At 33.5% G+C, this 19,542-nt stretch overlaps 1 protein-coding gene across 1 annotated transcript; it reads right to left on the bottom strand.

The window, feature by feature from the left end:
- Positions 1 to 416: 416 nt before the first annotated feature.
- On the bottom strand, positions 417 to 17,246 carry LOC103543859 (alpha-S2-casein). The gene is made up of 19 exons (XM_070614738.1): positions 17,194 to 17,246; positions 15,404 to 15,465; positions 13,682 to 13,708; positions 12,654 to 12,677; positions 12,530 to 12,571; positions 12,111 to 12,137; positions 10,974 to 11,000; positions 10,521 to 10,544; positions 10,214 to 10,240; positions 9,182 to 9,205; positions 9,041 to 9,085; positions 7,494 to 7,622; positions 6,937 to 6,963; positions 5,930 to 5,956; positions 5,172 to 5,195; positions 5,036 to 5,080; positions 4,031 to 4,144; positions 3,184 to 3,228; positions 417 to 706 (listed from the first exon to the last, which is right to left on the bottom strand). The coding sequence occupies exons 2-18, from the start codon at positions 15,452 to 15,454 to the stop codon at positions 3,217 to 3,219; spliced, it is 696 nt and encodes a 231-aa protein (XP_070470839.1). The 5' UTR covers positions 15,455 to 15,465; positions 17,194 to 17,246; the 3' UTR covers positions 417 to 706; positions 3,184 to 3,216.
- Between the last annotated feature and the right edge of the window lie 2,296 nt (positions 17,247 to 19,542).

Genomic DNA, 19,542 nt, shown 5'->3' on the forward strand with positions numbered 1-19,542 from the left:
TATTTGCTTTTGCTGTTTCTTCATTTGTTGATGCCATTAATGGGCAGCCTTGGAAGGTTTATGTTCTCAATGTCTGACTCCCTAACTTTAGTGTGACAATGTGAAGTGAAAGGGAAGGACTGGGGCTCTGATGACGGTTTGGGCTTAATGCTTCACAAATTATGAGCATGAATAAATCAGAGAGATGGTGGAATGATGGCTGAACAGTACTGTGAACCCAGCTGTGATTGGAGAATATAATTTGCAGTATTCAAAGTTATCCGTTAAGAGAAGTAAAATTGAAGTGCCCAGAAAGTGTACAGTTATTTCATTGGTAGCCAACCTGGTTTAAAGTTAATTGTTAAAGGACTATTTACATTATCATCAGTTGCCTAGTGGGCCAGTATGAATGATGGAAATGATGATTACACACCAAATAATGCATTTGAAATTTTATTTTGGGGAAAAGAAATGTGGTTCTCTAACTCAGAAAGAGTGGTGAAAACATTTTAAATAATCATCAGCCCAGTTTGTATGAAACCATGATACAAACCCAGCGTATTCAATATGAACTAACAGGAAGAGTAGAAACAATTCGGAAAATATTCTGCACAGTCTTCATTTGGCTTGATGCTTCGGCCTTGTTCATAGGCATCTCCAAACATGCTGGTGATATGTAATAATATGGTAGATAAGAAACTGTAGAAGATAGATTTTCCAGTCAAACCTAAAAAGAAAAAGATAATATTGTATTATTTATTACACATATTCCAGAAGATAATGTATGTATACAGCACACACACATATACATACACACACACATCCATCCTAGTCTGGTAGAATGTTATTATTTATAACTACTATTAGTTAATATTTTCTAGTGCCCCGCATGATACTTAGCACATAGTAGGATATTAATAACTATTTGTTGAACGATTAACGAGTTACTGAAAGTTAATAGTCAAGCTCTTCAATCCAGCGTACAAAAGTAATATTTATATTTATTTATTAAATGGTAAGTATTTACATTTTCAGCCAGTTTTGAAGGAACATTTATTCTTCTTTTCTAAATAGTTTATTAGACATACAAAATATTACTGATTCTTACATTTTAAACCTTTTGATCTAACTGAAATCAGATTTTAGTAAAATAATTTTATTATGCAAAATTTGAGCTAATATTTTAAGAAATCACCTTAAAATTATTAAATTCTTCGAAACCTATTGTATATTTTTTAATTTCTTTTGTAGTTTTTCTGTCAACTCAATACCTGGTGCCTTACTTTTTTCTCTGCTATTACTTCGCTTAGTCTATTTCTAATTATCGGAAAAGACTCAGTTTAGGACTTAAGTGTGATGCCTCACTTGACCTTGTACTACCATATGTTCTCATGGCTCTAACTGAGCAGTCAGCCATTTCTGTGTCCTTGTCTAGAACAGCTTAATGAGGATAAGTTCGGTATCTTATTTCGGTCTCTCACACTATGGGACACGTGATCAGCTTTTGAAGCAAGTAGAATAAATAAATAAATAATGATAGCAAAGGGACTATTCTTATCTATAAAATACAAGTGTATTTTTAGCTCTTATACATAGTAGTTACACTTTTATTTTTCTCACATAAGATTATTTTGTGAAGTTATCTGACGCTTTTTCATCATTAGGAAGGCTGAAGTGACATGACAAAGCAAATCAAGTTTGTGATAATGTACCTAAAGTTAAAAAACATTCTTTCAAAAAATCGTCTAGCTGGACTTTGGGTGTGGTTTGGCATCAGTAATGGAGTGCTGGAGCTCCAGGGCCAGAAATCTGTATTAGATTCTTGGCTTTTCTCTCTCTCTCTCTCTCTTTTTTTTTTTGTGAGGAAGATTGGCCCCGAGCTAACATCTATAGCCAATCTTCCTCTTTTTGCTTGAGGAAGAGTGGCCCTGTGCTAACAGCTGTGCCAATTTTCCTCTATTTTGTATGTGGGATGCCACCACAGCATGGCTTGATGAGTGGTGTGTAGGTCTGCATCTGGGATCTGAAACTGTGAACTCCAAGCCCCTAAGTAGAGAGCGTGAACTTAACCATCACACCACTGGGCCGGCTCATTGGCTTTTCCATTTTTGCAGGGTGATCACAAAAAAATTATTTAATCTCCCTGGGTCTCAGTCTCCTTCTCACAAATTCAGCTGATAATATTAACTACTTCACAGGTTTTTCTGTGAACACACAATTAGTTAATATAGTCAAAGTCTTTAGAATTGTGACTAGCACACTGTAAGGCCTCAATAAATTCTTGTTATTACTGTTACTACTTATTTCTCTGAAAACTGCTTTGTCCTGTTGTAGGACATAGTGAAAGAACAAGAAAATAAATTGAGTGAGACGGAATCCCAAGATAGGAGATAACCTATATACTATAAAGAAAATATAAAAAAAATAAAAGGTGACCACACAAAAAACAACACGGATGTGTGTTAGTTTCTTTGTGTCTCCATCATGGCTTTAAAGCAATGGTTAAAATGTCAGAGAGAAACTAGGGAAGTAGGTTTTGTGTATTAAAAAGAAAAAATGATGGTTTTTCCAGAGAATTTGTTTTAAAATAGCTTGGCTTATGTAGCAAACTCTCTTGATATGATATATCTTCCACCAAACCAAAATGCTGAGTCTGAACTTCTCGGCTCAACTCAAAGGTGACAGACAGGTAAACATCTCTGTGAACACTATGTTAGTGTTGATTTCTTCCCAGAGCCATTGCTTCTGCTATCATCAGCTATAGAGAAAATTTCTTATAATTTATTTTCAAAATACTTATAAAACACATGGATGCAAATTACACAGGTAATATTTCATAAGCCAAAATATGATTTGTTAAAAAATTTATTTAAAGATTGGCACCTGAGCTAACTGTTGCCAATCTTTTTTTGTTTCTTCTCCCCAAAGCCCCCCAGTACATAGTTGTATATTCTAGTTGTGAGTGCCTCTGGTTGTGCTACGTGGACCGCTGCCCCAGCATGGTCTGGTGAGTGGTGCCACGTCCGTCCCCAGGATCAGAACCAGCGAAACCCTGGGCCGCTGAGGTGGAGTGCGCGAACTTAATTACTCAGCCACGGCGCTTAACAACATTATTTAACCACATTACTTAACAACATTAAAGTCGCGTTCACATAAAAATCCTACTTAAATTATAGCTTAAGTTCTAGGCCTAAACACACTTACCAAAATTCAGTAGAAGCAGTTAATTCAAGAATCTTAGAAGTACCTCTTTAAAAGAGAAAGAAATGATATATTTTAGCTAAATGTCTATAATAAACAAACAAAGACAATATTTACACCTCCATGGAAATATTTAGAACATATTTTAGGCATCTCATATTCAAACTGCAGATACTAAATTCTTATCTTTTCTAATAATAGGGAAGATATCTTTAAATGCTATCTGTATATCTAAAAAACTAAACCATATTAAAAAATTATGCTGAGAAATGGAGTGACTTATTTAAAATCAAAAGCTTACTTATGTCAGATCTTGTGGTTCCAAATTCTATCTTGTTTATATTAAATTGTCTGTTCTCTGTGTTCAATTTCCTGCTCTCTTATTTATTTCTCATGTTAAAAAAAATGTTTTTTCCTAAGACACTTTTTTTTTTAATCGAATAAAGGAGAAATGTTAACTAGAGCTTGGTCTAACTACGTTTTAGAATTTCAGACACTTTCATAAAATGGAAATAATATTCTCTATCTTGACCTATCTCTAAGAATTACTTAAATTCTTAGGCATTTAGGTTAGGAATAAACTTAAATATTATAAACAAACACTTGAGAAATTTAAGTCCAATGTAAATCCAATTTATCAATATAATTATTTTTGATTATTGTAGTTGTATTTGCACTATATGATTTATAATTTAATTTCCAGCCTAGAAATTTTTATTTAATTTTGTTTTAGTTTCTACTTGAGAACTTGTTGGAATTTTATTTCTTTATTTCATTTCCTTAGCTTACTTTTATGACAAGTGACAACTCTATTTTCTTTTTAAATTCAAAGTAAAAAAGGAGAACTCACCAGAACAGGGATAATTTGGTAAGAATTTGTCTTTCTGTGACTCCGTGGATCCATAGTTGTCTGGTGTTGACGAACAATCTTGAAATATTGCGGCAAGGTGAACTTCTCATAATACTGGTTGATTTTGTTTTAGAAAAAAATTATAGGTAATTATCCCAATATCCCATGTGTCAGAGCACACAGAACATAACCAAATAAACTAAAACTTTATTTATTTAGATAAATTCTAAATGATACTAAGCTGACCTAATCAAAGGAAAGTTCATTCATACAAAATTATTTCTATATTTACATTCATAGAATGAACCGTAGAACTGAGAAAATTCTTTGATTAATTCAGACCCCATGGCCAAAATGCTTAAGTAAAAAAGAAAAAAAAGAGAAAGGATGTGTCAGAAGGCAAGATAATGATAATTTCTTAATTTACTAAGATAAATGTCTCAATTTTATTTTCTTTTCCATGTCTGGTAGAAAAACCCTGGTTCTTAGAGTCATAGACAATGTGTGATTTTAATTTAGTAGAATCTGTGACACTGAGTCAATTGTTAATCTCTTTGAATGTCACTTACTTTTCAGAAGTAAATGAATTGAGAGAGAGCACTTTGCATAATACGTCATCTATTTTGTGATTAATAAATATTTATCACCTCTGTGTTGCATTTTGAAGCATTTATATGGACCTGACTATAGATTATTGTAGGGATTAAAATTGGAATTAAGTACAGTGGCATCTGCTTTCAGAATAGTTTTCCTGTTTTCACAAAATGGATAATCAATGGGTTTTTAGAATAACTGGGGAATAATGGTTTGGTGGATATATGGCGATGATACAATTGGTACAATGGGAGAATGTTTTCGGAACAGTCTGACAGAGTATAAGGAAGACGTTTGTGAAAATGAGAACTTATAAAAAGGTTTTTTTGTTATTGAGATTGAGAAGACTGCAATTCAGCAGTGTCTAAGAGGAGTCTGGTTGTGTTATGAACGCCTCTATGGAAAATTTACCAGAAGTTTTAGGTAATTCTTTTCTTCTTCAGTCAGCTCAGTTTTCTGTTAACAACAAAAGCAAAGCATGATAAATATAAAAGAAAATATTATGGGATGATATTTAATTAATTTTGTTTGAATGAAAATTACTTACCTCAGTGACTACCTCAGTTGATTCCTTGGGGAAAGAAAATGAGAATCGGCTTTACTTGGATAGCCCACCAGTAATTTTGTCTAAGTCGTTATAGCAGACAACTAGGGCTAATTGTTTTAATAAATCAGGGCCAAGCCACTGCTTCCAAGAAACAAAGTGCTGCTTTATAGGAATTTATTATGAATTAAATGAGTTTAAATATTCATTATCAGAGCATTCTCTGTGTTAAGATAATGGTACTTTACTGCAAATATGTTTTATTTGAAAATTTTCGTTTATCTATATTGTACAAATTCTTGTGGAGTATAGGCACATGCAAAAAATAGAAAGATAGAATGAGTGAGGGAGAGAGAAGAAAGAAAAGCTAATCAGATCAGCTGAGGTATGTGGCAAAGCCTGCATGACTTTTCTGGGAACACCTGTTTTTTATTAGTGGCCACAGGAGAAAAAGAAAGATTGCAGTAAAATTTCAAGTTCCAAAAGGAGTAAAAATCTGATTTTTTGAAAAAGAAAAACACAGTGGAAATCATATAAAACTTATGCTACTTGGAAGGGTCTTGCTTACATGGAAGGACTTAATTGAAAGAATTCAGGACAAGTGAGAGAAATAAAGTTAAGAGGTAGAGAGACGTATTTTTAAGTAACTTAAAAATATCACTCATGTTAAGAGTATTTCCGATGTGCCTACTATTAATATTTTAATATTAGTTTTTGAAAATATTAATTAAATATAGCTTTTTATAGAAGCAATACTTTACCATATCAACAGTCTTCTTTGGGATTTCCTTAAAGAAATAAAAGAAGAATTAGACACTTCATTCTCACTATATTGGTTATACATAATTTCCTCTTGAATGTATACAGAAAAACCCCTTTTCTATAGAAGAACAAAATTGAATTTATTTTTATTGCTGCTTTTAATCGCTGTTGTATCCTCAAGATCCAGGAGCATGGAAGGGACATAGTACTTGCTAAATATGTGTTTCTTGAATGAGTGATGAATGACATAGCTCATCAGGGAACCAATAAAAAGATAAATTTCATCTGACTGGTATGCGTGACTACATCCTTTTCTTGCTTATATTTATACAAAATAAGTAATGTTTATTGTATAGCCATAAAAAAATAAAAAGTAATTTCTTAAATATAGTTATATAAATGTTTTTGCTTCCTGAGAGAAGCTGGTAGAGTCCTTAAAAGAAATTGAAATGATACATTTTAATCCTATTTATAAAATTGCCATTTTTCTTTTCTTTTCTTTTTTAGACTTTTACTCATTCTCAGAGATGAAGTAAGTAGGAATAAAATGAGAATTTTTTTTAGGTGATGCGAAAATGTTTTTAGTATTTTGTGATATGCGTGCAGGGAGACATTGGAACAATAGCACTTTGTATGGATCTGAGTGAACTAGAGTCCTTATTCCAGAATGATACACTGGATTCTTCCCACTCTGTTTACAAAATTTAAGATGTACACGTCTTCTGGTGTGATAGCAATATTAATGGGTGACTTTAAAAAAAAGCAGTATTAAAATTTTTGGTAAAGTCCACTAGCACAAATCTAATCTTTACATCCTTGGATGTGTGCATTTCTGTTCTGCCATCCACAAATTTTTCTGAGAGACCTGAAGTTCCAATTCTACCATATTTTGTAAATTGAGAATTATTGCTTAGAAAAAGAGTTCAAAGACTCTAGTACAATGCATAATAAGTGTATAATATCTTGCTAGTTACTGAGATACTGTGTTTGTAGTAAAATGCCTTACCTCACTGGTGAAGAGCTGTTCTGTGTTCTGTATCCCAGAAAAAAAAAAAAAAGGCCAAGACAAGAGGACTTTTGTTATTTATTCCTCATATAAGAAAAATTTCCCTAAGACAAAACTGTTTCGTGAAACAAACTGGAAGAAAGAACTTGGAAGTCGTGTGAGTTACTTCACTTCCTTGCATTTTCTTACATTACAGTCTTTTCGTTACATGAAGATAATGATTTCTATCCCCTCCTGCATTAGAGAATTGTTGGAAGAACCAAGCAAAATAAAATATGAGCAACATTTAGGACACATATGTTAAATTTAAATGAAATTACTTATTTGTCATTATTGTTACTTTCATTTATTACTATATCTGGACTATATTGTTTATGATTTAATTTCTGGACTATAAGATTTTCTTTACAATTGTTCTACTTTCTAAGTTAGAACTTGTTGGGCATTTTGTCTCTAGCTATTTTACATATCTTTATCCTTAGCTCATCCCTCCCCAAAAACAAAGAAGAAAAACAGAACCAAAAGCAAAACCACAAACAACAAAAAGCAGCGCTCACCACAATAGGAATAAAGGGGGAGTCCCCTGTCTTAGTCTGATCCCATGGGGTCAGGACAATCCGAGGTTGACGAAGGGCCTGGAGATATTGGAGGAAGTTCAACTTCTCATAAACCTGGTTGATTTTGTTCTAGAAAGAAAAGAAATTATCAATCTTTGCTCCAACATTGAATCTCCTCCAGGGGCAAGAAGATCTTGGAGAGCTAAATTACTTAGAACTTTATTTAATTAGATAGTTTATAAATGATGGCTAATTTACTTAACAAAAGAATAGTCTGAGCACATAAAGTTTACTGTCTGTCTACATTTATAGTAAATTGCAGAATTAAAGAAATTATATGATTAATTGAAGCCTCCAGAACAATACCTATGTGAAAAAACAAAAGTATGTATAAAAAGGAAAAGGAAAATTTCTTGAATTACAAGGTAAATGTCTGTCATTTCTTTTCCACATGTGTGAGAAGTCTGGTCTTTGGAGTTGGATAGAACTGAACTTTAATTCGCTTGATCCTGGGTGCTGGAATCCTTGACCCTGATCAGATTGCTTAATCTCTCTGAGCGTTACTCACCATGTAGGATTATATCTGTGACAATAGACAGAGTAGTTTGCATAGTGCCTGTTATATTTATCTATATATCTCTAATTATCTATCTAGCTATCTATCTATCTATCATCTATATATCTATATATCAGGCTAAAAAATATTCTAGTAAATTCTGGAGCCTTTGATCAAACTCTAAATTTTTTTTAACAGATTAAATATGAAATCACAATGGCATCTTTCCTAAGGAGAATTTTTATACCATAGAGATTGAAAATAAATGGATATATAGAATGTCACTTGGTCTTTAGAATTGCCTTGGAATAATTATTGGATGAATCCATACTTACATTAAGAGTAGTACAGAGGGAGAATGCTACTGGAAGCATTTGACAAAGTATAAGAACAACCTTTATAGCAATTAGAATTTCCTAAAAAGAGAGATTTTATTAAGAAGTTTCTATTTTTAAGTGCTCAGAGAGGCTGTTTCTGTTATAAAAGTTTTAAAATGAATGTCTGCTGTGTGTAGGGATATGATCATAATAATTGTCACCTTTTGTAGATGCATCTATTTCTGTATTCCAAGCATTTTTCACATAATTTGTGTACATACTGTCTAATATAATTCTGCATGTATGGCTTGCACCTTTGCTCTTGAGATATCTGTCTATGATGCCATTGTCAAAAAGAAGTTGAGTGGGCGTTAACATGATACTTCAATTATGTCGGTATCAAACTCACATCATTTAAACTTGAAACAAATCTGAGGTTTGTAACTCTTTCAAAATAAGCTGGATAATTGCTCAACACTCATTTTTTTAAAAAAAATGTAAATCCACAAATTTGATAAGATGGAAATTAAAGTAACAAAATAGAAAAATTATATTTCTGTAAATTTGAGGGTAAATATCTCATTGGGATAGAATGCATTATGTGCGCATTTAGGAGAAGAAACAGCCATGATATGATGGTTTACTTGGAACGGAAATTTGTATGAGAAGTTTACCAGTTGTTTTAGGTGGTGCTTTTCTTCCACTTCCTTTTCTTCTCTCTGTTTAGAAAACAGAGCACTTGCTATAAAAATAGGCAAAGAGAAAACACTGATAGATGATATTAATTTCATTTTATGTGAATTAAAATTACTTACCTCTGTGGGAAATTTAGCAGATTCCTTATGGGAAGAAAAGGAGAGTTAACTTAACTTGCATGATTTAGCCTTAAAGTTGTACTACATAAATAGGGTCAAATAATTGAATGTTTGGGGCCTATGCCACTACTCCTCAGAAATTATATCATTTATTAGGAATTCATTAAATTAAAATATTTATCATCAGAGCCCTCATTCTGTGTCAAAGCAATAACACGACTCAAAATGTTTCATTTCAAAATTTTCATCAATTCTACATTATTTGTACAATATCAAATGCCTACAGAGTGTAGACAAGTGACAAAAAAATTACAAAGTAGGCTTGGTAAGGTGCATGGTAACCTACATCCTGCATACTCTTTCTAGAGGACACAATTGTTATTTATCAGTGGCCCTTGGCTCTCTGAGAGAGTTGCAGTTTAGAGAAAGAGTAAAGCCTGCTTCCTAGACGTGGAGAAGGAAGACTTCAGGCTGTGCCTCAGGCCACAAGGCTTAGGGCATCAGCTATGCTTTTTTTCCCCAGGCACATTTTCCTGTCATGCTTATTGACAGGAAATTTCTATGACAGCAGGTGATTCTTGTACCAGTGACCTACACACCTTTGTCCATTCCCTTGCTCACCTCCCCTGAAACGAGAGGTTCTCACATTTTAAACTGCATCTGAATGCCCAGATGATGCTGAGGCCGCAGGTGAGGGGAAACATTGTGAGAACCGCTGCCCCCCTAAGCAATATTGAGAGGTTTTTCAGGACAGAACTATGTCAAAGGCAAATGGTAGGCCCTTGATTTAACGTTAACTTGCTTTAAAATGCATTTTCCTCTGGAGTCAGATATGCACAGTCAGCACCATGTGTACACCATGGTGTACATGGTCAGTTTCAATCTCCCCCAAATGACATTAAGTTTGGGCAAATGATTTCTCTAATGCTTACCCTATTTGTGACTTTAATGACAAATTAATGCACCCTTTGCTGGAAATCTGCTATTTCTTGATGAACTTGCTATTTGATGTTAAAAGAAGAGGTCTCTTACCTCACTAGATGAGCTGCTAGAATATACCTTGAAAAATAATAATAAATATAATCAAAATCTGGTGACCCGAAGAAATCCTCAGCATTATTCTTGAATGTTAGTGATTATTTGGGCTATGTCTCATATTACCTACATAATCATTAATATGATAAGTTAAAAGAATTGAAATAAAAGTAATATAAGCAGGTTTCTTTGTTGTTCATTATTAATTACCTTTGGAAAACAATTGGAAGAGATGAAAATGATCTTATAATTAAATGGAAGAATCTCCAGAGCATTTCATTTTATGTGAATTAAAATTACTTACCTCTGTGGGAAATTTAGCAGATTCCTTATGGGAAGAAAAGGAGAGTTAACTTAACTTGCATGATTTAGCCTTAAAGTTGTACTACATAAATAGGGTCAAATAATTGAATGTTTGGGGCCTATGCCACTACTCCTCAGAAATTATATCATTTATTAGGAATTCATTAAATTAAAATATTTATCATCAGAGCCCTCATTCTGTGTCAAAGTAATAACACGACTCAAAATGTTTCATTTCAAAATTTTCATCAATTCTACATTATTTGTACAATATCAAATATGAACCAATTTAGGCAGATATGACTAAAGGGGACAGGGAAAAACTGTCATTTTTAAACAACTTATAAATCTCTTTCCAGTTTATTAAAAAAGGAAATTTACAGATGCCATTAATATTATGTTACATATTGGCAATATATATCAAAAATTGTTCAAATAAATAAAATATTCTTACCATTTCATTTATGTTCCTTGTGGCTTCCTTAAAGAGAGAAGAAAAAGAATTAGATTTACTACCTCCACAGTACTGTTTATAAAATATTTCCCTCTGAGTACAAAGCAAAAATCTCTATTCCATAAAGAGAAGCATTAGAATGGATTCATTTTCATTGTATGAGTTGTGTGGGTCCTTTTTTTTTTTTTTTTTGGTCATAAGGATTGGCCCTGAGCTAACATCTGTTGTCAATCTTCCTCTTTTTGCTTGAGGAGGATTGTCGCTGAGCTAACATCTATGCCAATCTTCCTGTATTTTATATGTGGGATGCTGTCTCAGCATGGCTTGATAATGGGGCATAGGTCCGTGCCCAGGATCCAAACCCACAAACCCTGGCCTGCCAAAGGAAAGCATATGTACTTAACCACTACGCCTCCAAGCTGGCCCTTCATTGTATGAGTTTTGTATGAATTATATTAGAATTTCCCACTTGATGATAAACATGCAACCAGTGGTATTTATTGTCATTGCTTATTCCATCTATTATTGTATCCCCAGAGATGGTTATGTTAATTATTGCATCCCTAGAGATTGAGATAGTACTTGGAATACAGGTTTTGTTCAATAAATGTTTGGCAAAGGAATGAATGAATACACAGGATTAATTTAGGCAATGCATGGATAAGTTTGTTTTTTTATTTTAATCATTGTTTATTCTGTTTACTGTATTAGGAAAAATATATCAATAGGCCAACTAATGTGCTTTTGGTAGTAAATATATATTGTTTATATGATAAACAAATTGATTTAAGTTTAGATGAGTCAATTTCAAGAAAAATATTGCAATAGGAAAAGAATTTTAAAAAAGAAAATGTTAGGTTTGGGGCTTTTAAGAAAGCAAACCACTAAAAGACAAGCTCTTGATTCCTCATAAACTCTGGGAATTGATTCATGCAAAAATCTATTTTCTTCAATGAATTATTCATACAATTTTTATGAAAGGATGTAATTTTGGTCTAATTCTTTTAAAACAATCTTCGTTTTCAAATTTGACTGAATTGGAATATATTTTCCAAATCCAAGTTAATTTCAATTTGGTTCAAAGTGCTATAATATTTTTACTTCATATTGTTCTATAGATTAGAAATAAATATATACCTCACAGGATGTGGAACAAATACTCTCCTAAAAGAAAACAAAACCAACAGGGATATAGCATTTACTGAAAGGCAGTATAACATTTTTAGGCACAAAGTGATAGCAAAGAAAATACAATTTTGTGGCCAAAAGATTACAGAATAGGGGAAGACAAGTAAAGTGATGGACCATTAGCAAAAAATTCTTTCAAAGACATTCTGATTTAATAATGTGACTCACAAATGGCTCACAAATCTTTTCCTAGGATCCACTTCATGATTAGTCCATAGTATTTTGGTAAAGCAATGAAAGCATTGTCATTTTCATAATCATAGATAAAAGTAATGCTCATTTTTGGGTGAATGAGAAAATGACCCATGTTTGATAGGAAAAGATATCTCATTAATGAAAGATTAATAATTCAAATAATTAACCTTTACCTTACTGGTAGGAATGACCACATACTTTTCCTGCTTAAATTTCTATAAAATAAATAAATATATTTTATAACCTTGATTAAATAAAAAAGTTAAAATATATGTAATTTAAAAAGTTAGGACTTACTTCCTGGGAGATGTTGACAGAGTCCTTAGAAAAAAGGAAAACAATATAACTTATTTACTTAAATTGTATTCATACTAGCAATGAAGTATCAATCTACAACTATTATTCTTGGGTACATAACATTTAATCTTTGCCTGAGTTACAGAACAAAGTTGACCAAAGTTTCACTCCCTCTACATAATTAACATATTCTCTTCCAGATAATGAACTCATTCTACAGTGTGCTTTGGGTTATGAATAACTGAATCAAGTTTCCCCAAATATCATCCACAGAGAAGAAAAAGAAGATTGTCTACTTTCTCCATACAATTTCCAATTTCCTTCAATTTTTCTTCTTCTTCTTATTTATGTTTTTGTCTCTTTTAAAGAGATGAGGGGCTGGCCCTGTTGTCTAGTGGTTAAGTTCAGCATACTTCACTTCAATGGCCTAGGTTCGGTTCCACAGGGTGAACCTACACCACTTGTCAGTCAGCAGCTATGCTGTGATGGCAACCGACTTAGAAGATAGAGGCAGATTGGCACAGGTGTTAGCTCAGGGCAAATCTTCCTCAGCAAAAAAAAAAAAAAAAAAAAAGAAAAAAAAAGAGAGAGATGAAATATATCACAGGAAAAGAAGAAAATTCTTATGTGACACTGAAGATGTCTTTGGGCACCTGTTATGCACCCATGGCCAGGAAGTCATTTGGAAATTAGCATTGAATATGGATCCAGAAAAGCATGAGTCTTGATTGCAGAAATGTAAAATGGATTCCTGCCACTCTCCTCACAAGATAGAATGTTCATCATGACTTCTGAGCTAATATCATTACTATTGAGAGGACTTTAGGAAAAAAAAAGCACAAATGTAGTCTTCATATTCGAATGCATAAATTTTTGGTCTTTACTCCTCCATATATATTTCTTTATGGCAGCATTCCCAATTTTCTCCAACTCTATAGCTCTAGACTTACTGGTGAAAAAATTATTAGTTCTGGGGCTATTATGCTTTTACTAGATGAAAGGATTTTATGTTTATAATAATGTCTTACCTCGCTGGAGGAGCGATGCTCCATATTCTATATAAAAAACAAAAACAAATGCAAGTTTCAGTTTGTTTTTTTTTTTTTTTAAGAGGACTTTTTTTTTTTTTTTTATTTTTTTAAAGATTTTATTTTTTTCTTTTTCTCCCCAAAGCCCTCCGGTACATAGTTGTGTATTCTTCGTTGTGGGTTCTTCTAGTTGTGGCATGTGGGACGCTGCCTCAGCATGGTCTGATGAGCAGTGCCATGTCCGCGCCCAGGATTCGAACCAACGAAACACTGGGCCGCCTGCAGCGGAGCGCGCGAACTTAACCACTCAGCCACGGGGCCAGCCCCGCAAGTTTCAGTTTTATGGTTTATTTAAAATGCCAAGTGGCCTCACTGTTGTTGTTGTTGCTGTTTTGGTGGGAAGAGACTTAGAAATTTGTTTCTGGGAATATTTAGGGTTTAGGTGAATGTTTCCTATAATATAGATAAGCAAATCATCCTATACTTCAAATAAATCCTTGTTATGACAATATATTTCTCACTTTTAGGAAGTGGTTGTGTTCTCAGTTTTTAAGTATCAATCCAGTCACAATTCAAAATATAATAGAATATACCTGTAGGTGTGCTACAGAATCTTAAAATGTTGTAATACCATGATATTATATTTCATGTTGTTCATGTTAATTGTTAGATTTAACTAACTTTAAAGGAACGATTGATGACAATTACTAATTTAGAGAGAAAGGGAGAAAGGCGGTTCAGACTAGTGGATTATAAGCAGAAGAAACAGTCAAGTTTGGCGTAAGATTCATCATCAAAGCATTCTTTTTTTTTTTTCTATTTACCTAAATGGAGCTCTTACCCTCGCTATGCTCTTACATTGGCTCTAACTTTAAAAAATAACAAAAACTTTTCAAGATCTATGTGTGAGATATGGAAACACAGAAGCAGAGAAGGCTGATCACGCTGAGGATCCGGTGCACTTGTGGGAAGTGAGATGTTGGGTACGGGAGAGGGATTGGTGGTGTGGGCTGCAGGGTAAGGAAAAAATCTGAGAGTTACTCCTGAGGAAATTAATAGATTACATACATTTGTTTTTGTGTGTGTGTTTTCAGAGCACTTCACGTGAAGTATCTAGTCCATCCTTATCATTTGATGATATGAATATTATTACCACATTCTAACTATAAGAATATGATGCTTTGAGAAGCTAAGGGACTATTTTGCATTAGGTTATTTGGCAAGCAATTTTCAAAGTTACCGCTTTTCAACACATCTCTGTTTCCTGTCTAAACATCACGGATTCAGAACTATGTAATCAAGAATGATGAAATTCTGACACTTGCTTAAGAGATGGTTTTGGAATTTACATTTTATCTGTGGCTTTCCTGCACTTTCAAAGATATCCTTTTTACGGCATAATATATTTCTTACCTTTTGGAAATTCTTCTTGGAGTGAAAATATTTTCCCAGTAAATTCAAATATATATGGAAGGAAGTGTATGCCTTTTAACTTATAACTAAAAACTCCCAACCCTACAAAGAGAATACTTTAGCAAAAATATTTTTGTCCATCTTGCTACCTTGTGGAGGCCGGGCCAATGCTATCTTTGATTATAGGTTTTAAAGCTCACACACTAGTCTCTATTCCTTGCTGCCTATCCCTGCCACTGTCTGCATAAAAGATTTATGCTTCTTACATTTAAATAAGAATAACATAACTCATAAACTCATTATACTTACATGCTTTGCAAGAGCAACAGCCAAAAGGCAGGTAAAAATGAAGAACTTCATGGTTATTAGTCCTGTGAAATAGATATGCAGCAAATCAGTAATGGTTTTACTCTCCTTAAAATGCATATTTCCTCATTAATTATGTATGAATTTATCTTTGTTCCAGATAGTTGGGAAAGAAGCATGAAGACTGATAAACTCAAATTCATTGAGAAACACATGGTTATGAATATGACAAGCTCTTTAAATAGAGAAATTTTATGAACAGAACATAATGTAAATCTTGGTTTCTAAAATGTAGAAGTTCCTTTCTGATATAGCAAGTTAGTAGGATTCTTGGCCTTGTGTATAATTGGTTAATTTATTTATTCACTTAGTTATTCAATGAATGTTTACAATCACATGCCATGTACTATTCCAGACACTGATGAAAAAAATAACTATAATCTATTAGGTATCATTATTTACAACTCTTCCTCAATATTGTGAAGAATGGCTGTCTGAAATGCAAAATACAAGAGGAACTAATTTTTAAACACATTTCAGTTGAGCTGCCACAACATGCAGTCTGGCTCCCTCATAAAGAGAAGTAGCAGGTAGAAGTAATACTGTGTGAGGGCCAACAGGCCTGCTGGTCCCAGCTTGACCAGGGACTGGCTGCTGAAACTTGAGCAAGTCACTGAACACCACTGTCCTTCATTTCAGATATCTAGCATAAGAGGCACTTGATGAAGGATCCTTGATTTCTAAGATCCCTTCCAGCCCAATCTCTAGTGCTGTGACTGCACATAAGTCCACGAGGTTTTCTGACCACATATCAACTCAACCTTTCCTGTGGTTAAACAGAGAACTGAAAAGTGAAATAAAGTTATTCTAATGCACTTTTGATATATAACAGTGTTTTACTCTCTGGCTCTACAAACAAATTAATTACTTTTAAAGGGCAAGATTTTATTTTACTCAAACAGTGTTAAATTTGCTGGTGGTCCATATCTATGCACATCTAGAGAATGTGTACATACAGGCATTATTCTCTGTCTTAAGATTTGCATTACCTAATTTTGTTTTTAATTTCTCATTCCTACTAAAATTCTCAGACGTATGTTTCCTCTTACAGGATGATGTGTATGGTATTAATTTTAGAAGCATTTCACAATGACAATGTTTTTAAATAAGATTATAAACATATTACTGCCTCAAAATCTGAAATAAATTTACTATACATAGTGCCTTACCTCAATTTTACTTATACATTTTATTTTCCATGGATAAAATATTGGAACATGGACAAATGTTAACTGAGAGTTAAAGAAATGCTTTTAGCATGTTGATACATGAGAAATACAGACAGTTGCAGTTACTAAGCACCCACTATGTGCCAGAGACTGTGTGCTGGGTGTGTTGTAAATATTATCTCTAGTCTCCAGAACAATTATGTTAGGTTAATGTGTCTGATTAACAGATGAAGAAAGTGATCCAGGAGGCCACACATCAAATATGCATTGCCCTGCATGTCCAAAAACCTCGTTATGATGAACTTGTCCTTAAAATAAGACTTTGGCACTTCATCATAAAATAGAGCAGTATAATAAAGTTATCAGTGTCTCTATGTTAATTGTATCCAGAAGCACTGAAAAGAAAATAAAGCAGTAGCTTACATTAGTTATAAAACAATTTTTCAAAGCCTCTTAAGGTACACTGACATTAGTTTCTTTAAAAATATTTTTTAGAACAATGTTATTAGGTTTTACAATATTACAAGGCATATAGAATAACAAAAGAATAAATGAAAACATTACCCTGTTTCCTAAATGGAAGACAAGAAAGTGCAGGCAGTGGGAGATCTGAGACAAATTATCGCAGCACTATTTAAACCCTGTTCCTCCGTGAGATGGTAATTTTGTGGTTTAAAATACCCAAAAAGGATTTGAATTCTAAGAAGTCATGATGATTAGAAATTGCTTTTCCATCCAATTTTTGTACCATAGATTCCAAGGAGTGCTTGCACTCAGGTTGATTTAGAACATGATAACAGGAAATGAGGATGTTATAATGTATAGCGATCGTCTACATTTCACGTTTGTGCGACTCACCTGTGTCACAAACTTAATGTAGTTCAGGATAAGTTTCTATTTTTTTCCTAGAGGCACCTCAGTGTGTCTTCCAGTCTAAAACATCTTGAGTAAATATCTAAAATAACATTTTGGATATGTTAATTAAAATGTCAGTAATACGTAAAAATATATATTTCCCATCTTCATTGCTTATAGTCTGCCAGCATTAAATATATGGTTATCATAGGCAAGTCTGTGTGATATAATGGGAAACTCGGCTCTCCTGCTAACTCGAGGTAACTTTCATAAGCATTTCCTTTCTTCTCTCAGTAGTTTCTGAATCTGCAAAATAATAATAATCATATTTAATCTAATTTATAAAATTGTAATGATTAGCAATAATTTGTGCAAAATGAATTGGTATCTATATGGCACCTACTTTTTCAGAAGTCACGAAATGAAGTGGCTGTAGCAACCAGGCAGGTAATATAAGAGCCTAAAGTAGGTAGAGGTTTAAGGCAAGTAAGGTTGTGGGGACCATGGCCTTGCTGAAAGGGCAGGCCTGGTGTGAAGGGGAAAGCTGGGACTCAGCTCCATTCAATTTTGACATGTAATATCTATGCCACATCTTCCATTGTTTTAGATAAGCTAAATGTTTCATAATTTGTGTGGAACATTTCTGTATATTGATTGTCAATGAATTAAAACTGTTTAAAAATATTGTGTCTCCGGACAGAACACAAGCACAGCTGGATTCTGCTCAAGTGCAGCCAACTTGAGCTCTCTGGAGAAAATACTAGTTTCTAGGTTCATATATTTATTGGCAAATGAATTATATGGAAAAACCAAGTCTTCTGGTTAGCTAAAGCATTAATGTTTAAGCATCAAGATGTTGAAATTCCTAGTAATTTTGTGTAGAAATCTTTGTGAAATTTACCACATGTGATTACATTTTTAAGACTAAAGAAGACCAATTACTACACATGGTATTTAACAGCTTAAAGCTGTTTCTCCATGAGATTATGTTTCACTTAACTGCTATATTTTAATCTGTTTCTGATTTTCATGGCTCCTTTACTACTGTCTAACAACCATCTTATATTTTATGGAACTATTTAAATAACTTTGTCCTCTGGAGAAGAAATCTGGCTTTTCATCACTGCAAATCTGCCACTTAGGTTGGCCTGACACTTGGTGGATATTGAAGTAAACACTTTAATTTCCCCAGGCCATCAGGGCTACTTGGTTACTTTAGCAGTAACAGTTTCATCTCTTACTCATCGCTTTTAATTTCTAAGAGCATGGAAACCAGAAAATCATGCTTGTTCATTTCTGTGACTCTCTAGTATCTCTTCTGAGTTCCTTCTCACATTTTGTGAGTCCAGCTGCTCCTCCTTCCTGCTTCCTGTTTATCCCCTTTTCCTCTTAGTTTGACTTACTTTGTTTGTACTTGTTCCTTTGCTTAGCCTACAATATCCTCAATTCTCCTTCATTCTACAGATACCATCTCATCAGTCTGTGCCATTTCTCCTTTCATTCACCACCAAACTTCTTGGAAAACTTCATACTTGTGGCTTCTTCCTCCTAATCTCTTCTATTCATTGCTTCTGCTCCAGTTTGTCTTCCACTGCATAGATAATCATGATCAGTTTCCTAATGGATCTTCCAATCTCATACGTGTTATTTCTAAAATGCATTTTCCACAGCATCCTCACAAATATTTTCTTTCTAAAATATCTGTAACAGGTAATTTTGCTGAATCAAAATATTTCTATGGTCTCTTATACTGTCTAAGGTAACAATCAAGATATTTAACACAAAATTCAAAGTCATTCAAAATCTTCCCAAGAGATATTTCTGCCACATTTGTTGACATGTCTTATGCCTCATTCACAATCTTTCTAGAGCACACCATGAAATGTCCCATATTCCTTCTGACTGGAATGCCCTTCCATTACATTATTTGCCTTGTAAACGTCCATCCCATGTGTTCATGAAGTTCCAGTTGAAATTTGAACCCATCTGTGAAAAGATCTCCCAAATCTTTGATGTACTCAAACTACATTTTATATATGCTATGAACAAAATATTTGG

This window comes from Equus przewalskii, chromosome 3, assembly GCF_037783145.1.
Source record: "Equus przewalskii isolate Varuska chromosome 3, EquPr2, whole genome shotgun sequence".
Classification (NCBI taxonomy): domain Eukaryota; kingdom Metazoa; phylum Chordata; class Mammalia; order Perissodactyla; family Equidae; genus Equus; species Equus przewalskii.